The sequence below is a fragment of the Eurosta solidaginis genome, chromosome 4, assembly GCF_040869045.1.
Source record: "Eurosta solidaginis isolate ZX-2024a chromosome 4, ASM4086904v1, whole genome shotgun sequence".
Taxonomy (NCBI): Eukaryota; Metazoa; Arthropoda; class Insecta; order Diptera; family Tephritidae; genus Eurosta; species Eurosta solidaginis.
In genome coordinates, this window is record NC_090322.1 from 128,175,685 (window position 1) to 128,202,746 (window position 27,062).

The 27,062-nt window shown below is 41.0% G+C and overlaps 2 protein-coding genes across 4 annotated transcripts in view; one reads left to right on the forward strand and one right to left on the reverse strand.

Moving 5' to 3' along the window:
- The window catches only part of MAPk-Ak2 (MAP kinase-activated protein kinase 2), a 383,073-nt gene that overhangs the window by 85,514 nt on the left and 270,497 nt on the right, over nucleotides 1-27,062 (reverse strand). The gene's annotated exons all lie outside the window — the stretch shown is intronic.
- Nucleotides 5,248-8,737, forward strand: LOC137248185 (pseudouridylate synthase RPUSD2-like). The gene has a single exon (XM_067779052.1). The coding sequence runs from the start codon at nucleotides 5,352-5,354 to the stop codon at nucleotides 7,017-7,019; it is 1,668 nt and encodes a 555-aa protein (XP_067635153.1). The 5' UTR covers nucleotides 5,248-5,351; the 3' UTR covers nucleotides 7,020-8,737.

Sequence of the window (27,062 nt, forward strand, 5' to 3'; positions counted from 1 at the left end):
TTCACAAAATTCTACCTCATTAGTTAGCCACAATAAACCGGTTTCATAACGGCAACCGATTTGCTTGGTTGTCTCCAATAAAATTGCTTCAGCTCGTTTGTCTGCTTCAGACATAACCGGCTGTAGGGGCTTCATACCAAAATTCTCCAGCGTAAAATATTCTTTTATTTGCTGCTGAATATCGTTGATTGCGTCTAATTCGCAGTCTATACGACAAACAACTCCTTCTACACTATCTTCGTTGGATCCGAAGAGCATATATCCCAACTTTGACCTATGGACAGAAAAACAATCGTCTATGTTTATAACTTCTATTGAACGAACCAAATTTGAGTGCGGCATACCGATGAGAATTTGTGGCACAGCATTAACATAATCATCCACTGGCAAGTTTCGAATTTTATCGTACTTTAATTTAAAACTGTCAACATTCAACGTTTGTGCTGGTAGCTCTAACTTTCTTGTTGTGCGTACATTTCTCATCTGAAATGTTGTATTCTGATTCAAGCCAGAAATTTCGACGTCTAATCGTTGTGATAGTTCGCTTGTGGTCTTACCTCCTATCCACTTTAATGATAATTTATCAACTGGACCATTCAAGCCAATAGTTTTAGCTACCTGCTCTTCGATCAACGATATTTTTGAACCATCATCGACAAATGCAATAACCTTACAACTACCCTTTGGTCCGTTTATTTCTACAGGCAGAAATTTAAATAGCGTTTGCTTACTAAATTCCTTCGCGAATATAGTGACGACATTTGCTGTGTCAGCTGCCTGCTTTACCACATCTGCATTGTCCGCAGTCGACGTCGACTTTGCATTGCCATTGAAATTTTTGCTATTTCGTTCGTGCAATAGCCGGTTATGATATCTACGGCAAAATTCAAGTCCGCACTCGCGACGTGTATTACAATTGATAGTGCTGTGACCAGGTCGTAGACAACTGAAACATAAGTGATTTGCTTTCACAAATGACCATCTGTCGCTGCAGTCCATATTTTTGAACTTTTCACACTGGCTTAAATTGTGGTTACTTTTGCAATATAAACATTTACTTTCTGTCATCACTAGCACTGGTTTCATTGTCTTGGTTGCCTTCGAAATCAACTGTTCATTTGTTTTGGAAGTCTCTACCGGCACAACGTCTGTAGCAATTGAAATAAATATAGCGACTTCTTGTAACCAATTACTAAAATGGCGAACACTTGGGAAACACAACTTCGTGGAGAAAGTATACCTGGCCCATTCTTCACGTTTATTCATCGGCAATTTACTTAGTAATTCGTCTAACAACGTCGGATTCGAAAGATGAGATGCTGCTCCTGCATTTTCCAAGAAAGCAGTTAGGTTGCTCACCATTGTACTGAAGGTTACAATTTCTGACATATTTCCTTCGGCTATGGTTGGAAACGCTCGCGCTTTAGCTATTTGGCTACGTATTAGTAGCTGTGGACGTCCAAAATGGAATTCAAGCGTAGATATTACAGCACCTACACTAGATGGGTGAATTAGTAGGCATTCTACTCGCTGTCTGGCTGGATAAATTTTCCAAATCTGTGTACATATACATTGAGGTAGTTTCCTTGAATGCTGCAAAAAACATTGGCCATTCTTCCGGCGATCCGTTGAATTCAGGCAGGTCGTGTAATTTGCGTACATACGGCTGTTGTATAGAAATTGACGGTGGCAAATGGTTTGGCTGCACACTTGACTGTGCTGGTGGCGCTTGACTTATGGCAAATGGGGAATACAATCCATTAATACTTGACACATTTAAGGCTGTGCTAGTATAAATATTACTACACACTTGGCTTACATTAGAGTTTACAGAATGACTGATTCTGGTGTTCATGACGTCGGCATAGGTTAGATAGGCTGGCTGTACACTAGCATATGCGGCAGTAGTATAGATACTAGGCAAGTTACCATGGCCTAGAGTGATATCAGTATTAGGGAGCATGTTGCAGGGGCTATTGTTTGGAAAGCCAACTCTTGCGCTAGTGCTGTCGGCAAAAATTACTTTAGTGGCGGCAGCGTTGGAACTACCACTGGCTACGTTGACGTTTGCAGAGGATACGGCGGCAGCATTGGCAAAGCTACCATTAACTACGTTAACGTTTGCAGAGGGTATTTCGGCAGATGTGACATGGGCTGAAAAGGCATTGGCAGAGATTACGTCGGCAGATGTGACGTTAACAGAGACATCATCGGCAGAGATGATGCTGGCTAAAGGGGTTTTGACGAAACCTGTGTTATTTGCAATTTCTGTACAAAATTTCGCTTGTAATGCGATTGTTTCTCTTAAATCTAACTTTTCCTTTTCTGCGGCCGCCAATAGGAGCTGCAATTCTCTTATTTGTGCTTTAAATTCATAAATTGACTTATGTGTTTGTGTGATTGTTTTATCAGTTTCTCCCTCGCTGGCTGAAGCCATCTCAGCGCTGGTGTCCGAGTCCGTTGAATTGTTTTCCATATCGACCAATGGTATTTCGTTTTTGTCGCTTCTAAGATCGTATCGTTTCATGAGTATTCATGTGATTCCACGCTGTAATTATAGTTTGCGGATTTGTCTCAGAACAAATATTAAAAAATGTTATCGCTGCAACTAACGCTTCAAGGAAGCACAACTAATATTTTAACATGACAGTGTTTATTCAGTCTTACTGTGCAAGTTTTAATATCTACAAGATAGTTATAATAAGTAAATGATTAAATTAAAAATTTTGTAACAAGATTCTTACTTGTTCGTTTAATTTCCTCGAAGGTTTTTCTATAAAATGAAGTTGAAGGAAGCGATTTAGATATTATGAAGAAACGCTTCGTTCAATTTCGTGTTTAACGAAAATTTATATGTATAATAAAAGGATGCCATACTTATGAAATTAAATAAAATGAAGTTTAAACTGTCAAGTTATTATGTCATGTTTACAATGTTTAAGGTAATATAAAATCTTGCTTTGATTCAGCGACAATCATATTAAATAAATATTTTCACATTTTAAAAATTCTAAAATAACTGATTTTAAAATTTTCATTTTAAAATAACATTAAAAGTAAAATGACATAAAAATAATTTACAAAATTAATAAAGTATATTTTACAAAGTAGATAACCCTATATATAGGGGCAGTAAATATAGTGCTTATAATTTGTTGTTAAATTATTAACTTTGTATTTTATACTTTGAATTTTAAATATTTTGTTACCGAATTAGTTTTTTGTAAATGAAAATTTTGGTGATATCAAAATGGAAATTTTTCATTAATAATATTTTTATACTTCAAACCTAAAATTAATGGCGCATAATCATAGTCAATATAAAATAGATTTTAAATTTAGTTGCAGCTTTTTGACATAATTTTCTGTGAGCTATCTGTCGAAAAGGCTGAAACTAAATTTAAAACCTATTTTATTTTGACCATGATTATGCGCCAATATTTTTAATATTTGTTTAACAACCAAAACCCCCCTGATCTCTCCAGTGTTTTCACCTCACAAAACCTGACATTATCACCGACTAAATCCTCGGCGACCTTATTTACAACATGGACGTTCCAAATGTCGACCATTTTGAACATCCACGTCAATGGCACTACGCTACCGACTGTCTTACACCCCAAAGTCTTGGGTGTGACGTTCGATCAGGATCTACATTTTGGTGAGAATGCAGCCGCAATTGTACCGAAAATACAGAGCCGTTATAAAATCTCAAATCTCTTGCTGGCAGTACTTGGGGAAAAGAAAAAGAAACGCTCATTACCACTTACAAAGCCATTGTCCAGCCGAATGCATGCTATGCGTCCCCGATATGATCGCCAAGCCTAAGGACTACTCACTGGAAGAAGCTACAGGCCTGCCAAAAGACTGCCCTCAGAACCGCCACGGGTTGTCTTGTTATGTCCACAGAACACCATCTACTTACATAATGAGGCGAGAATACTCCCCATCAGGGAGAGAAATGAAATGCTAACCAAACAGTTCCTGTTGAATACCAAGAAACCTGAGCATCCCAACAGACATCTTTGATGAGCCAACACCGCCCAGGGGCTTAAGGAGTCATCTCCGTAAGCATTATGAGGAAATACGGCACCTGAGAACACAGCCGTATGAAGTCAAAAAACAGAAGCATAGGTCAGGCTTCGGACGCCTATGTCAGGAATTGCCCGGTGAATCCTGTACTCAAAGAACAATACCCTAAACTTGCAGAAGAGGAACGCACAATCCCTAGGGAAACGCGAGTCATACTAGGTTCAAACACACACCAAATTGGCAATTTATACTATTTGGGCAATTTATTACGCAATTTGTCATATAATAAATTGTAATAATAAATTGCCAATTTAAAAAAATTGCGTAATAAATTGTTTCAAACTGCAAATGCAACATTGTAAAGTGTGTTTATTGAGTATACTTAAACGTCAGTTACGCATGGCTGAACTATATGGTTGGCTCATCTAATCAGCTGGTTTTATGTCTTTCATTTCACTGGAGTACGGATTTCAAAAGAAGATGGCAAAATCAAAATGAAACCAAAACATTGAACACATTTTCTTACAACACACAAAAATTTCAAAGTTTTATGTTTTCATTCCATTTCATTCGCCTAATAATGTGCGTGTTCATTTTGACAGTCTGAACAAAGGTATGTTCTTGCTGTAGAGATGAGCCAACCAGCTATCAAATTACTATTGTGTAAGCTAAATCGAGTTGTATGAACAGCACTCAATTCAAATCGAAATTTCCTCAATTTATTTTTCTGTTTGAACATAGTATCACTCTAGCTCAACTTCGATCTGGATTCTGTAACAGCTTAAACTCTTACCTATCCAGAATCAACCCCGACATACAAAATATATGCTCTGCTTGCAATGTATCCCCACATGACACCAACCATCTCTTCAATTGTAATGTGGAACCAACGCCTCTAACACCTTTCTCATTATGGTCCAACTCTGTTGAAACATCAAGTTTCCTTGGACTCGCGTTAAAGAATATTGATAAGAATTTGGGATCGGTCACACCTATTGAATGGGTGAAGCACTGCTATGACAACATGAGCCAACCATATAGCTGAGCCATGAGGCTTACTAGAAAATGCATAGTGTAGAGGAAATAAGGCCGGGTTAGCCCGAGGAGAGTCAAGTGGATAGATGGTTCACGCGTCATTGGAACGTAACGTGTATTGTGCCTCGGCCATAATGGCGCAGTAACGCAACGCCATGCAGCGTTGCACAGTGCTAATGACCAGGTTGTTTACAATCTATTTCTGGTACATTATGTTTCTGTTATTTCGTTCTGTGCTGATTTCTTTGTTAATCTGAGGTTGTCACGTTAAATAAAAGTTTTTAATGCATTTAATGAAGTTTGGAGCATTTTACCGTATGTTACCAAGTTTACAAAATCAAAAAATGTTTAAGATGGCACGTCATGCTCAAACACAACATGGTGATGCGACGGTAGACGAAGAAAACATAATACTCCTAAAGAACACAATCTACCCACCTGATCCCTGTGCAGTGATTTGCACGTGGTTTTATAATGTCGATTCAAATTTGGAACCTAGAAGCGGTCATGATTTTTGTACCGCTATAAATCCAGACCCTGCAGTCGAACATGCAGGGAAAAGAAAAGCTGAATGTGGAGTACACGTTGCAACACTAAAGAAAGCAAAACTGGAAACGAAAGCACTGAAAGCGATGCGCCCGGGTTTCTCCGACGACAGATATAACGAGACATCGTACTATTTTGAGAATGGCCTACGCAAGGTGTACCCTTATTACTTTACATTTACAACGTTTACTAAAGGACGATGGGTGGATGAAAAAATATTAGATGTATTTTCACGCGAATTCCGTGCTCATCCACCTGAACAATATAAACGCAGCATTTTGGCAGGTAGCCTTAAAGTTAATTATGAACAAGTATCAGTGGATTACAAACTAAAGCATAACGATTTGTTATCAAATACTGTACATCGACATGAGGTGCCTGTTACTGACCAATCCATTACTATAGTGCATATGGACGAGGATATAGTTGTTATAAACAAACCGGCTTCAATACCTGTTCATCCATGTGGTAGATATCGACACAATACTATTGTTTTCATTTTGGCAAAAGAATTCAACTTAAAGAATTTACGTACCATACATCGCTTGGATCGACTAACGTCCGGCTTATTACTCTTTGGGCGTACACCTGAAAAAGCACGTATTTTAGAACAACATATACGAAATAGAGAAGTTGAAAAGGAATATATTTGCCGTGTAGAAGGTGATTTCCCGGAAGAAGTCATAGTGTGTGATAAACCAATTGAAGTTATTAGCTATAAAATTGGTGTTTGCAAAGTTTCACCCAAAGGCAAAGAATGTTCGACCACATTCGAAAAAATTGGTTACAATGGAACAACCAGTGTAGTTTTATGCAGACCACTGACGGGAAGAATGCATCAAATTCGTGTGCACTTACAATATTTGGGCTATCCCATTGTAAATGACCCTCTTTACAATCATGAAGTTTTCGGACCACTGAAAGGTCGTGGAGGAGATATTGGCGGACGAACCGATGAAGAGTTGGTAAATGATTTGATACATTTGCACAATGCTGAAAATTGGCTGGGTATTGATGGCGACTTTAATGGCGATGGAACAAATTTACTAAAAGTTTGTAGAACAAGTTCTGCAATTTTATCTGACTCCATCACAATTGAAAACAGATCGATTATTGAGAAATCAGATTATACTGACCATATTGCAGATCAAAATAGTGACCCAAAGCCTATGAAGATAACAGTTGGAACTCAAACTGGGCATGATCCACCTGATACTAAATTCAATAAAAAAAAAACAACTATTGATGAGCATTGCTACGAATGCAAAGTACGTTTCAAGGATCCGAAATCAAAGGATTTAATAATGTATTTACATGCTTGGAAATATAGCGGACCCGGTTGGCAATATGAGACACAACAACCAGACTGGGCAAGCACAGATTGGAGGGAACAACTGGAAGAATAAAGAGAAGTATATGCAATTTTTTTTATATAATGCTGCCTTGACATTCGGGATTACTCTACGTACCGTCGAGAGTAAATTTGCACGTTTCAAACTCCTATGGAATTTCGCCCGTGTGAAAATAGCTAGGTTCGTAATTTGCATTAATAACTGGCGAAGTTCAGATGTATTAGTTTCAGCATCAAATAAACGAAGTATGCTTTTTCGGACGCGAATGATGAAACTTGTAAGTTTTGCATGGTAAAGACAAAATTAGCCCAGAGCTGACTTTATTGCAATTACTTTCTGTAATCAACTTTTTTGTCCGAAGAAAATACGTTTATAAAACAATCATAAATAGATTTTCATATTTGCGATTTGAAAGGAATTTATATGGTTTTTTATATGGGTCCGGATAGGAAAGCATCAATGTGCAGAAGAACGTTCTTTTTCTGTCTTCGCAGTTATCCTTAAGGCATGGTTAAGTCAGCGGATGGAAAAAGGAATGAGAAGTTGGGCGGAAATTCGACTCGTGAATTCAACTATGGATGGCTTATCTCTACACAAGACAAGAGAGAAAAATTTCCAGATGCGTTAAGATTCCACTTACTTCCGACTCAAATTCTTGTATACCTAGGTTTAGCGGAAAGTATTCCGTGCAAATAATCACATTTGTTATACTCAGTGTGCTTTTTGCACACAGAGTATATTAACTTTGATTGGATAACGTTTGGTTGTACACGTATAAAGGAATCGAGATAGATATAGACTTCCATATATCAAAATCATCAGTATCGAAGAAAAATTTGATTGAGCGATGTCCGTCCGTCTGTCCGTTAACACGATAACTTGAGTAAATATTGAGATAACTTCACCAAATTTGGTACACGAGGTTATCTGGACCCAGAATAGATTGGTATTGAAAATGAGCGAAGTCGATAACCACGCCCACTTTTTATATATATATCATTTTGGAAAACACAAAAACCTGATTATTTAGTAAATAATACACCTAGAATATTGAAATTTTACGTGTGAACTGATACTGAGACTCTTGATACAAATTTGAAAATTTTTTTAAAATGGGCGTGGCACCGCCCACTTGTGATAAAATGAATTTTACAAATATTATTAATCATAAATCAAAAGTCGTTAAACCTAGCATAACAAAATTCGGCAGAGAGGTTGCCTTCACTATAAGGAATCTATAAATCTTATAAAATAAAGTCGCTAAATGTCATGTATGCACATAACTTCACACAGAATGCTCCGATTTTAAAACTGTTTTTTGCATTTCAAAGCTTAGCTACATGAGATGGTACAGTTAATATGCTTTGATGATATATATTATAGGGGCGTGGCAAATTGCCAAAATGTAGTAAAAAATCATAACATTTTTGTTTACACAGCTATAACTCATAAACGGATGGATGGATTTAAAAAATTCTACTTTTCAGAAAAACTTTGAAATATTTACCTTCGATCTGCATGAAAAAAAAATACTTGATTCCTTTCTTATATCGGCCAAATTGTTTAAACAAAAGTAACATTTTTAACAAAAAATTCGTGTGTGTGATTGTTCGGTGTCAACTGTTCGCGCTAATTGCTTTTGAGTTGGGTATAATGCGACACATACGTACATATGTACATAGCATTCGCTGCGTTATTTAAATTCGGTCGTAGGTTTATAGGCATGTATGCATGTACATATGTATGTATTTTCATATCATATCAGCTTGACATAGGTATGTACATACATATTTATACAACATAAATGGTTAAGAATGCATACATCTATTGAAAAATATTCTTTCGTTAAAAATATTAAAAAATTCCTTAAAATTCTTCAAAAAAGTTTTATTTTTTGGTATTTTTGCATGTATCACTATCACTACATATTATAAAACAAAGTCGCTTTTTCTGTCCCATGTCCCTTTGAATGCTTAAACCTTTAAAACTACGCAACGGATTTTCATGCGCTTTTTTTTAATAGATAGAGTGATTGAAGTTTGTAGGTTGTATAATAACATCCATTAAATAGTGGAGAAATACTGTTATTTTTGAAGTTTCTAATGTGATGTATATATGTACATATATAAGAGAAAGTGGTGTTAGTTACACTATTTATAACTCAAGAACGGATGAACAGATTTGGCTGAAAATTGGTGGAGGGGTAGCTTAGAACCAGGAGACAGACATAGGATACTTTTTATCCCGTTCTGGATAGGGTCTTGAGATCACAGCGTGGACCTGGGTAATCCTGGGATATGTTTGTAAAATGTGGGCATCAAATGGAAGCTGTTTATGGGTACTTTGATACGGGGTATTTTTCGTACCCGTGGGTGACTAGGGTCTCGAGATATAGGCCAAAACGTGGACCAGGGTAACACTAGGATGTGTTTTTACATTATGGGTATCAAATTGAAGCTGTTGATGTGTGCTTTAGTACAGAGTAATTTATACCGCTGGGTGACTAGGGTCTCGAGATATAGGCCAAAACGTGGACCCGGATACCCCTAGAATGTGTGTGTAATATGGATATCAAACGAAAGCTGTTGCTCAGAGCTTTAAAGTAATTTTCATTGTGATATTCAATTTAGTCGCATCAACCTGGCAAAACTGATAAATATGCATGCGAAGCCGAAAAAAAGCATGAATTGATAATACCCACATACCTATTTACATACGTCTTATTCGATTTGTCTGAAATTTGGTATATAAATTTGCCTATATTAGTATTTACGATCCCTTTTTCGGGGAAGTAGACCAGAGACGGGCTGGGAATGCGATTAGGACTAGGATTGGGACTGAGACTGGAACTCGGAATGGGACTAGAACAAAATACATACCACCCTCTGGGACTTGCAATAAGGGATGAAGAAGATTGGGAAAAACTCGAGAGAGGAGAAAAGAGGGAAGGATAAATAGACTGAGAAAGAGATATAGTGAGACGAAAATAGAGATAGATGAAGCGAAAAAGACGGAGGGAGGAGTGAATAAAATGATTAAGAAGAAGTGAAGAGGGGAGGACAGAATTAGAGAGAAAAAGCTTATTAAAATGTATGCAGATAGACCAAATTTATGGCAGAGCAACGTCTGACGGGTCTGCTAGTGCTACTATAAATTAACGAAATCGGTTAAGGTCCACGCCCACCTTTATATAAAAGATGTTTAAAAGGGTCGTGCACGAATAAAATAAGCCATATCTTTGCAAAAAGAGGCTTTACATCAATGGTATTTCATTTCCCAAGTGGATTTATAACAATAAATAGGAAAAACTTCAAATTAAAAAAAATGGGCGTGGCACCGCCCCTTTTATGACTAATACGCCAATTACACGGCTCAAGTATCCTTGTGCCAATTACCAATTGGCACAAGGATTTGCCCGGTGTGTGCACTGGTTGCGCTATTTGCGCAGAGAACTGCGCTAAAATCAAAACGATTTTGATATTTACGCATGTCTGCAAATATTGCACATGCTTTTTTCTTCGTGTGTGGTGAATCTTACACAGTTTACCTGTGGTTCCTGATAATATAACATCAGTAATTATTGCTTAAAAATGTTAATATCGAAGGCGCAAGGACCATCTCTAGCTTGTAACAGGAATTCACATAAATTCAATAATAAATAATAATTTTTTATACAATTAGAACACATGTTTCATTTGTTGCGCTACTTTAAAAATGAATATTGCGCAGTGTTCTTGAGCCGTGTATGTCAAAATTTTCATTTGCACAAATTTCGTCGTTTTATATTTGCGCATGGTTTTTGTGTCATGTATGGGCCGTATAAGCAATTTTCTATGTTTCGGTAGCCATAACTCGAAGAAAAATTAATGGATCGTAATAAAATTAGGTACACAAATTTTCCCTATAGTAGAAAATATTTCTAGTAAAAATGGACGAGATCGGTTAAAGACCACGGCAACTTAGATATAAAGCAAGTTTAAAAGGGTCGTAGACTAGAATAATAGGGGGACTCATGTAACCGTATAAATGCCTTATAAAGTGTGTAAGCATATAAGTTTATCTAGTGCGTAAACGAGCTGTCAAATTTTGTATGTAAAATCATTTACACAATTTGTATAAATTTACGCGCACATTTCATTGTGTAAACGCGGTAAACTCAAAGGAATGCAATCTTGCAGACATTACAGCAGGCATTTTCATCAGAAATCTCCAACATCAGCAAGTAAATGCGTTTTAGTTTTGATTTTTCACTTAATCTTGGCATTTTTTAATTTGTATAACAATCAAAAAAAATTTTGTTCGGCAATAATACAGCTGATAAACAATCAAGTTTATCAAGAGTATTACTAGATGCGTTCATATAACAGCGTGTGTAAATGGATATAATTTTACACCTTATAAGTTTATATGCTTTCATGAGTCCCCCTAATAAGTTATAACTTTGTGAGGACCCAAATCCACCGGCTTTGGAGCCCACACATTCGAACCTACAAATATTTATCAAAACCAGGCATGCTTAACGAACGAAACGATATCATTTCGTTACGATAATCAACGTTAATAAACGAAACGAAGTCATTTCGTTTCGTTTATTAACGTTAAGAACGACAAATTAACGTTAATTTGACGATCTTAACGTTAATAAACGAAACGAAGTGACTTCGTTTCGTTTATTAGCGTTGATTATCGTCACGAAATGATATCGTTTCGTTCGTTAAGCATGCCTGATCAAAACTCATTAAAACGTGTATAAATCCTACTTGAATTACAATGAATTTATACATATAGCATGTAAAATGTACAAAACTGAATTATATGAATTAAATTTACACATACAAAATAATCATTTTTGAGTTACCCTAATATACATGTAAACATTCATGACAACATCTAATTTCTTCGTTTAAATAATTGTCTCTGCCCGCATACGGTAAATATTTTGGTTGAACATTATAATTTCCACAGATAACCCATAACCGGCTGGAATTTTAAATAATGCTGGGAATACAGCAATGCAATAAGCAACACACAAACATACAAACATACGTATACCAAGCCATTGCGGCCAAGCACAGCTGGCATTAAAGCGAACCGTCGGGGCGGACATCGCACAAAGAGAAACGAAAAAAATGCAATGTACCCCCAGCGGGTTAGGGAGGTCAGAATATACCCGCGGTAGGTATGCCTGTCGTAAGAGGCGACTAAAATACCAGATTCAAGGGGCTGTGTAGCGCAACCCTGCAGGTTGCCAGCGCAACATATAGCTTCTCCAAACCCAATTGTCAACCTCACCTATCCGCGGCGAATCCTGTTTCACTAACAGACGAGGCTCTGGCGACCCTAAGCTCCTTATGGAACTTGGGGTTGGGGAGGGAGGGGATGGCCTGAAGGTTTAATGTGGCCACATAAATCGTTCCCGAGATGGTCGGGCCAGCACCTTAATGGTGCTGTGGTACCGGAGCGTACCGGATCTGTATCCGGCAAAGGACCATCACATCGATAACACTCCCCAAAGCCTTCGGGGAGCAACCTTATCCCTACAACAACAACAACAACAAGCGGTCACGTTAGCATACCAACAACACAGCGTGGGTACTAGACACAAGTTACCTACGAAGGGCAACCAACTCGTCGACAACAACAAGACCCAATAAGCAAGCAGCAGAGGGAAAACAAAAATAACTATGCTAGCTAACTGGAGATGCGTACCAACGAACTCACATGTTAGGGGGGGCAGTACAAGAGGCATTTTTACATACGCAATTTGGAGATAAATACTTATAATGCGATATATGGGTAGAATAATACAGTTAAATGTAAGATACCTTAAGTAAATACATATAATAAGTAAAATTTATTGTTGCAGGATAACTGTCCACCTGCGCGTGGACAAGTATAAAAGGGCGACAAATTTCGCGAATTGAGACAGTAGCCAGCTAGGTATAGTAGCCTGCTAACGCCTTGTTTAGCGGTGAATGGGACTCCTGGGATTTTTCCATCTCACGAGTTCTTTATTTTAGCAACTTTGGGGGTTTTTCCAACCCCATCGTTAGAGGGATTGTGGTGGTTTTTCCACCTCCGCAACCTTTAGAAAGAGCAGGGTATTCTTAAGCTATATACTCGGTGGGGGTTTTACCAACTCCACCGCCTGGGAGGAAGTGGTGGTTCTCCACCTCCACTTTACGAAGTAGTCTGAGATTTTTAGTTTAAGCGTAGTCCCGGTGGGGGTTTTCCCAACCCCATCGGCGTAGAACCGACGGTGGTTTCCCACCTCCGTCGCCATAGCTTTACGGGTAGTTTGAATATTTTGGCATAAAGAGTTTATAACGTTTCTTTTTTTTAACAACAAAACGGGATCTTTCTCTTTAAAAGGAGACGATAGGGATTCTTCTCTAATTCCACAGGGATCCTGGACGGACTGAGCATACCCCGGCGCAAGGAAAAGTCCGTCACAAATGGCGCCCGAGCAGGGACTCTGAATACATAGACTCATGGTAAACAAGTAACAACACGAGGATAACCACACAGAGGATTTCGAGACACAAACCACAGAGGATTGCGAGATACAAAACATCCACAGGTAAGGCACGGAGAGAAAGCAAAATAGCTAGCAGGCATGGTGAAGGTAACTTGGGTGTATTATCTCGATCGTGAGGAACTTCTCAAATACGCATCCGAGTTTGGGCTGGAAGACAGCGGAACGGTGGAAGAGCTACGCAAGCGCCTCGCAGGCTTCATCCAGACGAAAGGTACCGACACAAGATTCCAGGAACGATTCACAGAATTAGCCCTACAGCACGTCCGACCAGTAATCACGGTAAGACCACCAACTCCGATAGAAAACGCCGAGCAAACATCGCCAGGCGGCAACACACAGGAAACTGTCAACGAAACAACCAGGCACGAAGAGGGGTCACGAACACCGCCATACGCGATGTACCAACCAGCATCACACACAAATATAATGGATCGAGTACGTAAGTGGGGTCTGAACTATGACGGTGGTAAGGACCCGCTATGTTTTATTGAACGGGTGGAGGAGCTGGCCGACAGTTACGAAGTTGGTCGCGATTCCATCCCACGAGCGTTACCTGAGTTGCTGAAGGACAAGGCCTTGGTGTGGTACCGGAACAACAACAGGCAGTGGCAAGAGTGGGAAGCCTTCAAGAAGGACTTTCTAAAATTTTTCCTGAGCTCGAGGTATTTCGAGAAGCTAGAGGACGAGATCCGTCAGCGTACGCAGCGCGCAGGTGAGCAGTTTAAGGATTACGTTTTATCGTTACAGGCACTCATGCGTCACGCTGACTACAACGGCGAGCAGAAGCTGAACCGGATTTACAGAAATTGTCGACGAGAGTACCAACTTTACATCAAACGGAGCGAGTTCACCAGCTTAGAGGAACTGGTAAGCATGGCCGAGGATTACGAGAACATCTTACCGGAGAAAGAACCGCTGAGGCCTGCGGCGAAACCTTTTGTGCCGCGACGGCCAACCGAGCATTATCAATATATACACGAAGATGAGAAGCAAGGAGATCGGAGAACGGAGGCGCAACGACAAGCGAGCACGCCAGAGCATGCGACGACACCACGCCAAGGGCCCATCGATCCACGGAACGCATGCAGGCGATGCGGGGAAAGCGGGCACTACGCACATGGGTGTCGAAACGAACGAAGGGATTTCTTCTGGCAGTGTGGCCGAGTAGGTATACTAACGCGTGACTGCTGTCGTGGACAGCAGGGAAACGGGCAGAGACCCCATTGGTATCGAGGGGTGGCGTCTCAACAAACCCAACCTCGTACTCAGTAAGTACATTTAGGCAGACCCAAGGGCGAATCTTGGCTGCAGTAACCCTGGATGGAGAGGAAGTCATGGCGTCAGTAGATACGGGGGCGACACGAAGTTTCATCAGCGAGAAGACAGCGGCGAAAATAGACGCACGGAAGCTCAAGAAGATACAGACACGAGTGGTGATGGGCGATGGCAGCGGAGGCAGTGGACGCAGAGGTAAAACTGGGGGATCAAGTGCATCAGAGTGAGTTGTTAGTTCTGCCTGGGTTAGTCGACAGCGTGGTGATCGGGACAGATTATCTGGCAAAGGCTAAATTTGAGCTGAGGTGTGGCAACGAAACAATGACGTTACGAGCAGAAGAGAGAGCGCAGGAGATGGTGACGTGTACAACCATGATGGAGGACGAAGGTAGCGCAAGTATCGAGAAAGACGTGAGGAGTGACGTTGCGGTGAGTACGTTTCTAAAGCGCGAATTACAGATTTTCGAAGAGATGACAGGAGTATCCAACATTGCCACGCATAAGATAGTGATGCGAGATGACCGTCCAATCAAACAGCGGTATTTCCCTAAGAACCCAAAGATGCAGGAGATCATAAACAAGGAGGTAGACGAGCTAGTAGAGAAGGGTTGCATCGAACCATCCCACAGCCCACACAGTGCACCAATAGTTCTAGCCCGGAAGAAGAACGGCAAATGGAGACTCTGCGTTGACTATCGGCAGCTCAACGCTCGTTCAGTGCCAGATGCGTACCCACTCCCAAGAATACAGCATATCTTAGATAGGCTACGTAGCGCGCGTTTTATCAGCAGTCTGGACCTCAAAAATGGTTATTGGCAAATCCCGATGGAAGAAGATAGCAAGAAGTATACAGCATTTACCGTGCCCGGCCGAGGGTTGTATCAATAGAAAGTGATGCAGTTCGGTCTACATTCCGCTCCGGCTACGTTTCAGCGAGCACTCGACCGTGTTATTGGCCCAGAGTTGGAACCAAATGCGTTTGCCTACCTGGATGATATCATCGTCACCAGCACAACCTTGGAAGAGCACATAAAGCACCTAGGAGAAGTATTTCGGCAGCTACGGAGGGCGAATCTGAAGATCAACCCAGAAAAATGTGAGTTTTTTAAGAAAAGTTTGAAATATCTAGGTCACGTCGTCAGCGAGGAAGGAATACACACGGATCCCGACAAAGTTGCGGCTATCAAGGAGCTGACGCCACCACACAACATACGAGAGTTAAGGCGATTTCTGGGGATAGTTTCTTGGTACCGGAGGTTCGTACCCGACTTTTCACAAGTTGCACACACACTGACGTCAATGTTGAAGAAGGGAAGTAGGTGGAAATGGTCCGAAGAACAACAGGCGGCATTCGAAGCGTTGAAGAATGCACTAATACAAGCACCAGCACTAGCTTGCCCAGATTTTACGAAAAGATTTCGATTACAGACAGACGCGAGCGATTATGGTCTCGGAGCAGTTCTCACACAGGGGTTGGATGACGAAGAGCGAGTAATAGCGTATGCTAGCCGCCGGCTGAATAAAGCCGAGATGAACTACTCACCAACTGAGAAGGAATGTTTAGCAATCGTGTGGGCAATGAGGAAAATGAGACCGTATTTAGAAGGGTACAATTTCACGGTTATCACCGATCACCTGGCTTTGAAATGGTTGAACGCGATCGAAAGTCCGTCAGGCCGGATCGCTCGATGGGCGCTCGAGTTACAGCAGTATTCGTTCGACGTGCAGTATAGGAAGGGCAAGATGAACGTCGTCGCAGATGCACTGTCGAGGCAGCCACTGGAGGAACAGTTGGGTAGCCTTACGACACATGAAGAAAGTTTGAGTTGCAAGTGGTACACGTCAAAGATGGCTGAAGTAACGAGGACACCAGAGAAGTTTCCCGAATACGTCATAGAGGAAGGAAGACTATACAGACGAATTGGAAGTCAAATGGATGGTGAGGATGCGGTACCGTGGAAGTTATACGTACCGAAATCGGAGAGGCGAAGAGTGCTTAACGAGATTCACGACACACCAAGCGCGGGGCACATGGGGATACGGAAATCCATCGCACATGCAATGATGCGGTATTACTGGCTTGGGATGTTCAGGGACGTACGGAAGTACGTGCAACAATGCCACGCATGCCAAGTCTACAAACCCAGCCAGCAACAAGCTGCAGGTAAGATGCTAACGCAGATTTCAGATGAACCTTTTGCTACCGTTTGTGCAGATTTCGTTGGAACACTCCCTCGCTCGAAGCATGGTAATACGGTGGCATTAGTTTTCGTGGATAAATTCTCGAAATGGGTAGAGATCATAGCAATACGGAAGGCGACGACGGAGAATGTGATCAGAGGTATGAGGGAAGGGTTTTGGCCCGATTTGGCGCGCCAAAAATTCTAATCACAGACAATGGAGCACAGTTCACAAGCAGGAATTTCAAGAAGTTTTTACAAGAAGCTGGCATAAAGCACCAGCTAACGGCACCGTACACACCGCAAGAGAACCCGACGGAGAGAGCGAATCGTAACATCAAGAGGATGATAGCACAATTCACTGGGAAGGAGCATAAGACATGGGATGAGTTGTTGCCAGAGATGACACTAGCACTGAATACGAGGGTATGCGAGTCAACAGGCTACAGTCCAGCATTCGTGGTACAGGGTAGGGAACCGAGGATCCCCAACGCCCTCTACGATGAGCAAACACTTGGCACAGGCGAGGAGAAGGTGGCTGTCAGTGAAAAGATGGCGAAAATGCGAGAGGTATATCAGATGGCACGTCGTAGACAACAGCAAGCTTCAGCGGAGCAGGCAAGGCATTATAATTTACGTAGGAGACAATGGCAACCGGCGGTGGGCGACTTGGTACTAGTAAAAGAGCATCAGCTGTCCAAGGCAGTGGACAATTTCGCAGCAAAGTTAGCACCAAGATACAGTGGGCCTCATCGTGTAACAAACTTCGTATCGCCCGTAATCGTCGAGCTAGACAAGGTGCATAACGGTAAAAGGAGAACGGCACACATAAGCGAGCTAAAAGCATACCATCAAGCGACAGTCGAAGAAGAAGCAAGTCCAGAAACAGAAAGAAGAATACGTTCACCCCGCGAACGTGGTAAGTCAAAAGCGCCCCGCCAAGCCCCGAATGGGTGCTTCACCGAAGTTCCCATCGGGGAACAAACGAGACGACCGACGACGATAGCAACAACACGACGCGCGCCATCATCTGCATCGTGTAGTAGAACCTCGAACCAACATTCCACCGAGATATCCACCGAGGAACACACAGAGCAACTGGCCGTAGTAAGAGCAACGCCACGCGCGCCAGCATCGCAAACAGTCCAGGTCACGGAAGAAGATCAGACGGATTACAGCACGGTAGCGACGTGTGGTTCACTAGCATTCGCCAATTCAGGTGCAAATGGTTTCGGAATCGAACGCGCAGACATAATCAAAAACCAACAGGTGGTAGATGAAGACCGGAGTGGGTGGCACACAGCACGAGCGCAAGCCCCAACCCTAGACAACGGGATCCTGACGACGATGAACCACGTCAACCACATAGCCAGCCAATGCTATAACCTGGTGACGGAATTCTGCATAACATTTCATTTTAGAACAAGACCCAGATCGCGAGAGATTACCCTATAAATAACGCAAGTATTGACCGCTACGAGAAATTGAATTTTACAATGGTGACAGTAAGTCACATTACGGCAGGTGAGGAGAGAGCGTGAGGACCCAAATCCATCGGCCTTGGGGCCACACACGCAAAACCACATTTTTCAAATTTTACAATATTCAAATTTACCGACATAATTTTTTTTTTAAATACCCTAATGTACATATACGTATAACTTTGAATTTACATTCGTATATTGGTACATCATCATTCCGCAGCAGTAGGACTGGCCTGGTAACGGTAACCCTGCTTACGGCAGGTGAGGGGAGAGTGTGAGGACCCAAATCCACCGGCTTTGGAGCCCACACATTCGAACCTGCAAATATTTATCAAAACTCATTAAAACGTGTATAAATCCTACTTGAATTACAATGAATTTATACATATAGCATGTAAAATGTACAAAACTGAATTATATGAATTAAATTTACACATACAAAATAATCATTTTTGAATTACCCTAATATACATGTAAACATTCATGACAACATCTAATTTCTTCGTTTAAATAATTGTCTCTGCCCGCATACGGTAAATATTTTGGTTGAACATTATAATTTCCACAGATAACCCATAACCGGCTGGAATTTTAAATAATGCTGGGAATACAGCAATGCAATAAGCAACACACATAAGCTCCCATTGCAAGAACACCAAAAACAGACAAACATACGTATACCAAGCCATTGCGGCCAAGCACAGCAGGCATTAAAGCGAACCGTCGGGGCGGACATCGCACAAAGAGAAACGAAAAAAATGCAATGTACTAGGAAGCGGTCACGTTAGCATACCAACAACACAGCGTGGGTACTAGACACAAGTTACCTACGAAGGGCAACCAACTCGTCGACAACAACAAGACCCAATAAGCAAGCAGCAGAGGGAAAACAAAAATAACTATGCTAGCTAACTGGAGATGCGTACCAACGAACTCACATGTTAGGGGGGGGGGGGGGGGGGGGGGGGGCAGTACAAGAGGCATTTTTACATACGCAATTTGGAGATAAATACTTATAATGCGATATATGGGTAGAATAATACAGTTAAATGTAAGATACCTTAAGTAAATACATATAATAAGTAAAATTTATTGTTGCAGGATAACTGTCCACCTGCGCGTGGACAAGTATAAAAGGGCGACAAATTTCGCGAATTGAGACAGTAGCCAGCTAGGTATAGTAGCCTGCTAACGCCTTGTTTAGCGGTGAATGGGACTCCTGGGATTTTTTCATCTCACGAGTTCTTTATTTTAGCAACTTTGGGGGTTTTTCCAACCCCATCGTTAGAGGGATTGTGGTGGTTTTTCCACCTCCGCAACCTTTAGAAAGAGCAGGGTATTCGGTTGTGCACTGCCCCAATGTTGGCATACCCGATTCCAGGAGCAACATTTATTCTAGATACAGATGCGAGCGGATATGCTATAGGAGGCGTTTTATCACAACTGGTCGATGGACAAGAGAAGGTAGTTGCATATTACAGCCGTTCAATTGGAAAACCAGAGAGGAACTATTGCGTTACACGGAGAGAGTTGTTGGCATTGGTAGAGTGCATTAAACATTTTCACAAATACCTCTACGGCCAGCGATTCCGTGCCAGAACAGATCACGCAGCGTTGAAATGGCTTTTGCAGTTCCGTAATCCAGAAGGACAATTGGCACGGTGGATCGAGCGACTACAAAGCTATGACTTTTCCATTGAGCATCGAAAAGGTAGTACCCATGGAAATGCTGATGCAATGTCACGAAGACCATGTAGTCTGGAATGCAAGCACTGCTCAAAGGCCGAGGCTAAAGACGACATTATAGATGTCCGGCTAATGACTATAACGTGTACGGATGAATGGGACAAGGAACAACTAAGAAAGTGTCAGCTAGAAGATACAGATCTGTCACATGTTATGCACTGGGAGGAAGTGGTGGTTCTCCACCTCCACTTTCTTTACGAAGTAGTCTGAGATTTTTAGTTTAAGCGTAGTCCCGGTGGGGGTTTTCCCAACCCCATCGGCGTAGAACCGACGGTGGTTTCCCACCTCCGTCGCCATAGCTTTAAGGGTAGTTTGAATATTTTGGAATAAAGAGTTTATAACGTTTCTTTTTTTAACAACAAAACGGGATCTTTCTCTTTAAAAGGAGACGATAGGGATTCTTCTCTAATTCCACAGGGATCCTGGACGGACTGAGCATACCCCGGCGCAAGGAAAAGTCCGTCACAACTTAGCAAAACATAGTTTTGAATCAATAATATTTCACTTATCAAGTTTTATTGTAAGAGGAAATGGGGAGACATTTTTTTTAAACGGGAGGTGCCACGTGTTATGTAGAAAAGTAATTTATCTGAAATGAAATGTGCAATTGAAGCTCACGCTGAGTATATAATGTTCGGTTACACCCGAACTTAGACACCTTTACTTGTTTTTAATTTGTTTGTTTTTGCAACTAAAATATCCTGGTCAGTATGAAATTTGATTGTTGTAAATTTTGTTTCTTTTCTAAAACCTATGGCTTCTCCTCCTTACCCATCGACCCTAACTTTTTCTAAGAAATTAAATCCAATTAAATTATGATGACATTTTTGTATCTATATCATGAGAAAATATCTCCTGAAGACTAACTATATCGATTTTATGTTTTTTTTTTTTTATTAAAAAAATCTACATAACTTTTATTTGATTTTAGGCTTTGGACATTATACTGTAGTATTCTTCATGATACAAAAAAATGGAGGTAGTTCCATTTAGTGTGACGTTAGCCACTTGACCTTTGCGGGGACAATGACAATTTCAGAAAAAAACAAGATACCAGATTGAAAAATGTTACGAATTTTTCTAATTTTGATGGATTTCATTTAACGAATACGACTAAATTACTTTCATAGTTATTTTAAATAAAAAAGAAAAAAAAAGTGAGCCCCATGCCTTGTAAATATTTAATACGAAATATCAGCATAGAAAAGAAGGTTTATAATAAGCTTTTTGAGCTCCCGAAAATTGCTTTGGTGGAAGAAACATGGATAGAAGTATGCAAAGCAAGGGAATATAGACGTTTGTCAATTGCTTGCTCAAAGGAGGTCCTTATAAATCAACACAGCAATTTCTTGATCAATTGGCTACAACTCCACATTTTTTATTTTTTTTTTTTTATTTATTGTATAATTCAATAGTTTCGCTTTAGGAGGGAATTGGCAAACTATTTTTTAGGGAGAACATTACCCTGTAGCTCTGCAGGTTAGCCCCTAGTTATGAGAGTATTTTTGCCCGTTGTACCAGGGGTCACCTTGGGGCAGCCCCGCCTATACACATTCTGTGCCCTTTTAGCATTGACATATATGTGCAGACTTTGGAGATACACTTTTTCTCAACATGCCTTGAGAAATATCCACTGTAGCGGCATGATAATAGGGCCATGCTAGAGCAACAGAATTTTTCGTGTATTTTTTTTCTGTATAGGGGTCAAGCTACCATAAAGATATAAGTCATTAACCAATGTATGAGTCATTATCCACTACTTTTCAATAAAATTGCATATTTTACCAAGGAGGATAAATATAATAAGAGACGTCACTCGTTACTTTGCGTAATGTTATTCGTTAGGGTAATCGCAGGATTTTTTTTGGGCGAGATATGCATACATGTCTTTATACCTTTTCGTGGGATATTTGTGTTTATTTTTCCGACTGTCTTTAATTAATTAATTATACGGCATGGAGAAATGCGAGACAATTAAAAATGTCCCTCATGAAAAACATTAGGCATACATTTTTTTAATTTCCAGCGAGTTACTCGCCACTCGTAGCAGACTGGTGTCTCTTATTATATTTATCCTCTTTGGTTTTACTGTGTTCTCAATCGATATATATGCACATAAATCGTGCTAAAGCATATTATTATTGTCTCAGATGACGATTACGTTTTCATCCTAAAGGAAATTTCCGTCTCGAAAAACCACAATTTCGCCTTAAACAGTAACGGTCTGCCAAAAACAACAAACATTATGAAAATTCAAAAATCCTCAAATACGTCAAAAAATTTTGAGGGGAACTACCTTCTTTTTTGTATCGTGGTATTCTTATTGTGTCCATGTTCATTATATTGATTTTCTTTGATTGTTAGCCTCTCGCTAACTTGATTCTGACATAAGTTTCCTATGAGCTGCACTATTTAGTCATTGTTGTCGACTTAAAAATTTTCCACAAGTAAAGATAGCAATCTTTCTATTTCTCCTACTTTCGTCCAGTTCTGCTTTTGAAAGCAGGGTTCTTCCAATTTATTTTCTATCCAGGTATAACTTTTGTCTGGTTTGGCTCTTTGCTCGTTTCTTACTACTTCACTATATCTATTTCTTACAAGACGTTTGTTAATCACTTTGTCATTGTTGCGTTCTACACTTGTTTTATTCAACATCGTAAAATTTTCATCCATTTCTTCTAAAAGACTGATTCTTTTGTAATTTCTGTTCTGTTGTTTCTTAACCGTCATTATTTTTAATACTTGTTTTTTCCTGTTCCCATTTGGGGGCAGTTGTTTCTATTTAGAGCACAATGCTCACCACTACCACACAGAATACAGCGATTTGGTTCTTTACAATTATTTTTTTCACAGCGTTCATCATTTCCGCAAAGAATACATCTGGACTTAGCTCTACATCCCATTCGCGTGTGTCCTATCCGTCACTTTGAATTTGACAAAGTAAATATCTATAGACTCATGTAGCTCATGCCCTTCAAATCCTATCTTTACCGTGTAGGTTGGAACGAATTTTTCTTTTTCTTCAGGATCCCTTATAGTTATCCTAGTGACAAATGTGCTTATATTATTCAAAATTTCATCGCCAGTAAATTCTAAGGGAATATTCCTTACCACTCCTACTGTTTTTATTTTATTTATTTATTTATTCACAGCCATATGGCCTATAATCCTTGTGATTTTATATAATTCGTATTAAATATATTGTAACGAATTTAATTGCAAATATTCTTATTTGCAACCCTCTGCTAAGTTCTAATCACTAAACTGTTGAATAAATAACTCCAATACGAAATAATGCAAAATGGCTTTTATTAAAGTACTTCACAATAACACTCAAATTTGCAGCTATCCCCTCATCAGCATGGCTTCAGAGAACTCCATAGCGCTACCACCGCGCTAAATGCCATTAGCACCCAGATAAATTGCGGTTTAAATCAATACCCCCACCATAGAACAGTACTCGTAGCGCTAGACCTATCAAAAGCTTTTGATACGGTCAACCATGGCTCGTTACTGCAGGACCTGGAAGGGTCTACCCTTCCCCCATGTCTTAAAAGGTGGACCGCAAATTATCTGGGTGGTCGGCAGGCATCGGTGCAATTTAGAAACGAAACATCAAAACCAAGGAGAATTAAACAGGGAGTGCCACAGGGTGGTGTCCTATCCCCACTTTTGTTTAATTTCTACATATCTAAGCTACCTTCACCACCGGAAGGACTCACAATCGTTTCCTACGCCGATGACTGCACAATAATGGCCACAGGCCCAGACCCAAAGATCGATGCGCTATGCAATAAAATAAACGGCTACCTCCCTGATTTCTCCAGTTTTTTCGCCTCGCGAAACCTGGCATTATCACCGACTAAATCTTCCGCGACCTTATTTACAACATGGACGCCCCAAATGTCGACCATTTTGAACATCCACGTCGATGGCACTACGCTACCGACTGTCCGACACCCCAAAATCTTGGGTGTGACGTTTGATCAGGATCTACATTTTGGTGAGCACGCAGCCGCAATTGTTCCGAGAATTCAGAGCCGTAACAAAATCCTCAAATCCCTCGCTGGCAGTACTTGGGGAAAAGATAAAGGCTCATGACTACATACAAAGCGATTAGCCAGCCGATTACGTGCTACGCGTCACCCATATGGTCGCCAAGCCTAAAAATCACTCACTGGAAGAAACTACAGGCCTGCCAAAATACTGCTCTCAGAATCGCCACGGGCTGTCTTCTTATGTCCCCAGAATACCATCTGCATAATGAGGCGAGAATACTCCCCATCAGGGAGAGAAATGAGATACTGACAAAACAGTTCCTGTTGAATACCCAGCAACCTGGGCATCCCAACAGACATCTGATTGATGAACCAGCACCGCCTAGGGGCTTAAGGAGTCATCTCCGAAAGCATTTCGAGGAAATACGGCACCTGAGAACCCAGCCGTATGAAGTGAAAAAACACAAGCAGGTCCTTGGTGAACTCCATAAACAGGCGTCGGACCTTTATGCCGGGAGTTGCCCGGTGAATCCAGTACTTAACGAAAATTATCCAAAACTTGCGGAAGAGGAACGCATACTCCCCAGGGAAACGCGTGTCACTCTTGCTCAACTTCGTTCTGGATACTGTAACAGGTTAAACTCTTACCTATCCAGAATCAACCCCGACATACAAAATGTATGCCCCGCTTGCAATGTGTCCCCACATGACACCAACCATCTCTTCATTTTTAATGTGGAACCAACGCCTCTAACACCCCTTTCCTTGTGGTCCACCCCTGTTGAAACGGCAAGTTTCCTTGGACTCCCGTTAGAGGATATTGATGACAATTTGTGATCGGTCGCGGCTATTAGGTGGGGCGAGCATTGCTTCAACAACAACAACAACAACTCAAACTGTGCAACGAATAGCTTGCTTAATAACCAAACTGATTGATAGCTCAAATGAAACTACTATTGCCCGCCAGATTGCGTGCTTAATCAAAAACTGCTTGATAGCTCAAATCAAACTGAGTTCCAGCGCCTCTAAATTTGCTGCCTTTTATACTATCTGATTTCAACGTTGCATCTTCTAGGCGCTTCCATTTCCAGAATCTTCTAGTCCATCAGCTCTCAAACTTCTCAGTGTAACTACAATTGCACGATTTTATAGCTTCTTATTGCATACTTTCAAGAGTATCTCAGATATATGCATGTATTTGTGCATTGACTCTCCGCTGCTCGTATACGTATACGGTACATATGTGTAGACGCAATTACTGTTTCCTTTATGTAGATACATAATGATTGAATTATTGATGTGAATTCGCGCCACTGCTTAGCATCGGCTTAGAGATAGCAGCACCCCTTAGTTTTGCTAATATCCGTAACACTGCCCTCCACCTAAGTCTGATCGTCCCGATCAGACAAATCTCCCGATCTAAACGTTGCCAGTCTTTCCAAATGTACCACTCTTCTACTCCATGGTTTCCCAGTGGTTTGTATGCGGTAGATGGTATCACTGATCTTCTTCACAACTTTGTACGGGCCTTCCCAACTGCACCGAATCTTGGATGGAACACCTTTCCGCCGGTGAGGGTTGTATAACAGTACCAAATCTCCCTCCAAGAAACCTTCCGAATTTTTGTTCTCATTGTACCGGCGTTTCATCTTACTACTCATTATTCTTGATCGTTCCCTCGCACTCTGTTGTTTGGCCAATGAACTTCTTCGCAGAGCTTGCACTTGACGGATTGACTTTGCATCATCATTATCGTCTGGACGTTTCACAACAGTAGTGCGCGCTGGCTTGAAACCGACCTTGCATTCCTTCTGAAAAATTCTTTTAGTCATTCTTTTGTCGATGCCGGTCTTTTTCTCGCAGGTACTTTTAATTTCGCTTTATTTGGCCCATTCGATCCATCAACCTTTTCTTTTGACTTTCGTGGCCTTTGTCGAGTCTTCTCCACCATTACTCGATTACTACTGACCCTTTCTCCAACTTGAAGTTAAGTGGTATATCCTGGTTCTCATAACACATCACCCTTCTCTGCATATCGATCTTGATGTCATGGTCAACCAAGAAGTCCAGTCTGACTTCTTCAACGATCTTCGCCACAACGAATTTGTGTAGAACCGTGACCTTTCCAATCAATACTTCACATATCACTTCTCCCTGAACTTGGTTATACTCGCCAGTGACCGTACGCAACCTTGCTCCAGGTAACGGTTTTATTCTCCTGTTGACCAAGTCAGATCGGATCAAGGAATGAGATGCGCCCGTATCTACAGTCATTACACGTTCTTTACCATCCACATTCCCTCTGACGGTAAGACTGCTCGATTTTCTACCAATTTGCAACACAGATATCACAGGGCATTCAATAGCTGGATCTAGCTCTCGATCTCTACCTCTTACTCGCTCTTGCTCATCTCCTCCAGCTTTGCGTTTACGGCCACCCACATTGTTGGAGCTATTAGGACCAAATCGCAATGACGTGCAATGTGACCGGACTTCCCGCACTTTGTACGCTGGCTTACTCAAAAGTTAGGCTGTTTCCTGAGTCAGTGCATGCGATACCGTTTCAGCAAATGTTAGTTTTGGATTCGCATATGTAGCCCTCTTCGTTTCCACATCTCGTATGCCATTTATGAAGCTCTGGATTTTTACCCTTTCAGTGTATTCCACGGGTGCGTCCGCATTTGCCAAATGAGCCAACCTTTCAACATCCGAAGCAAACTCTTGCAATGTCTCATTTGCTTTCTGGTAGCGGTTTGCAACTCTATTTGGTGTATCTGCTTCCTGTGTTCGCTTCCGTATCGCCTCTCTAGAGCGCTCATCAATGTTTCGTAGTTGTTCCGCTCTCCCTCAGGAATGGTTTGTAAAATCTCAGCTGC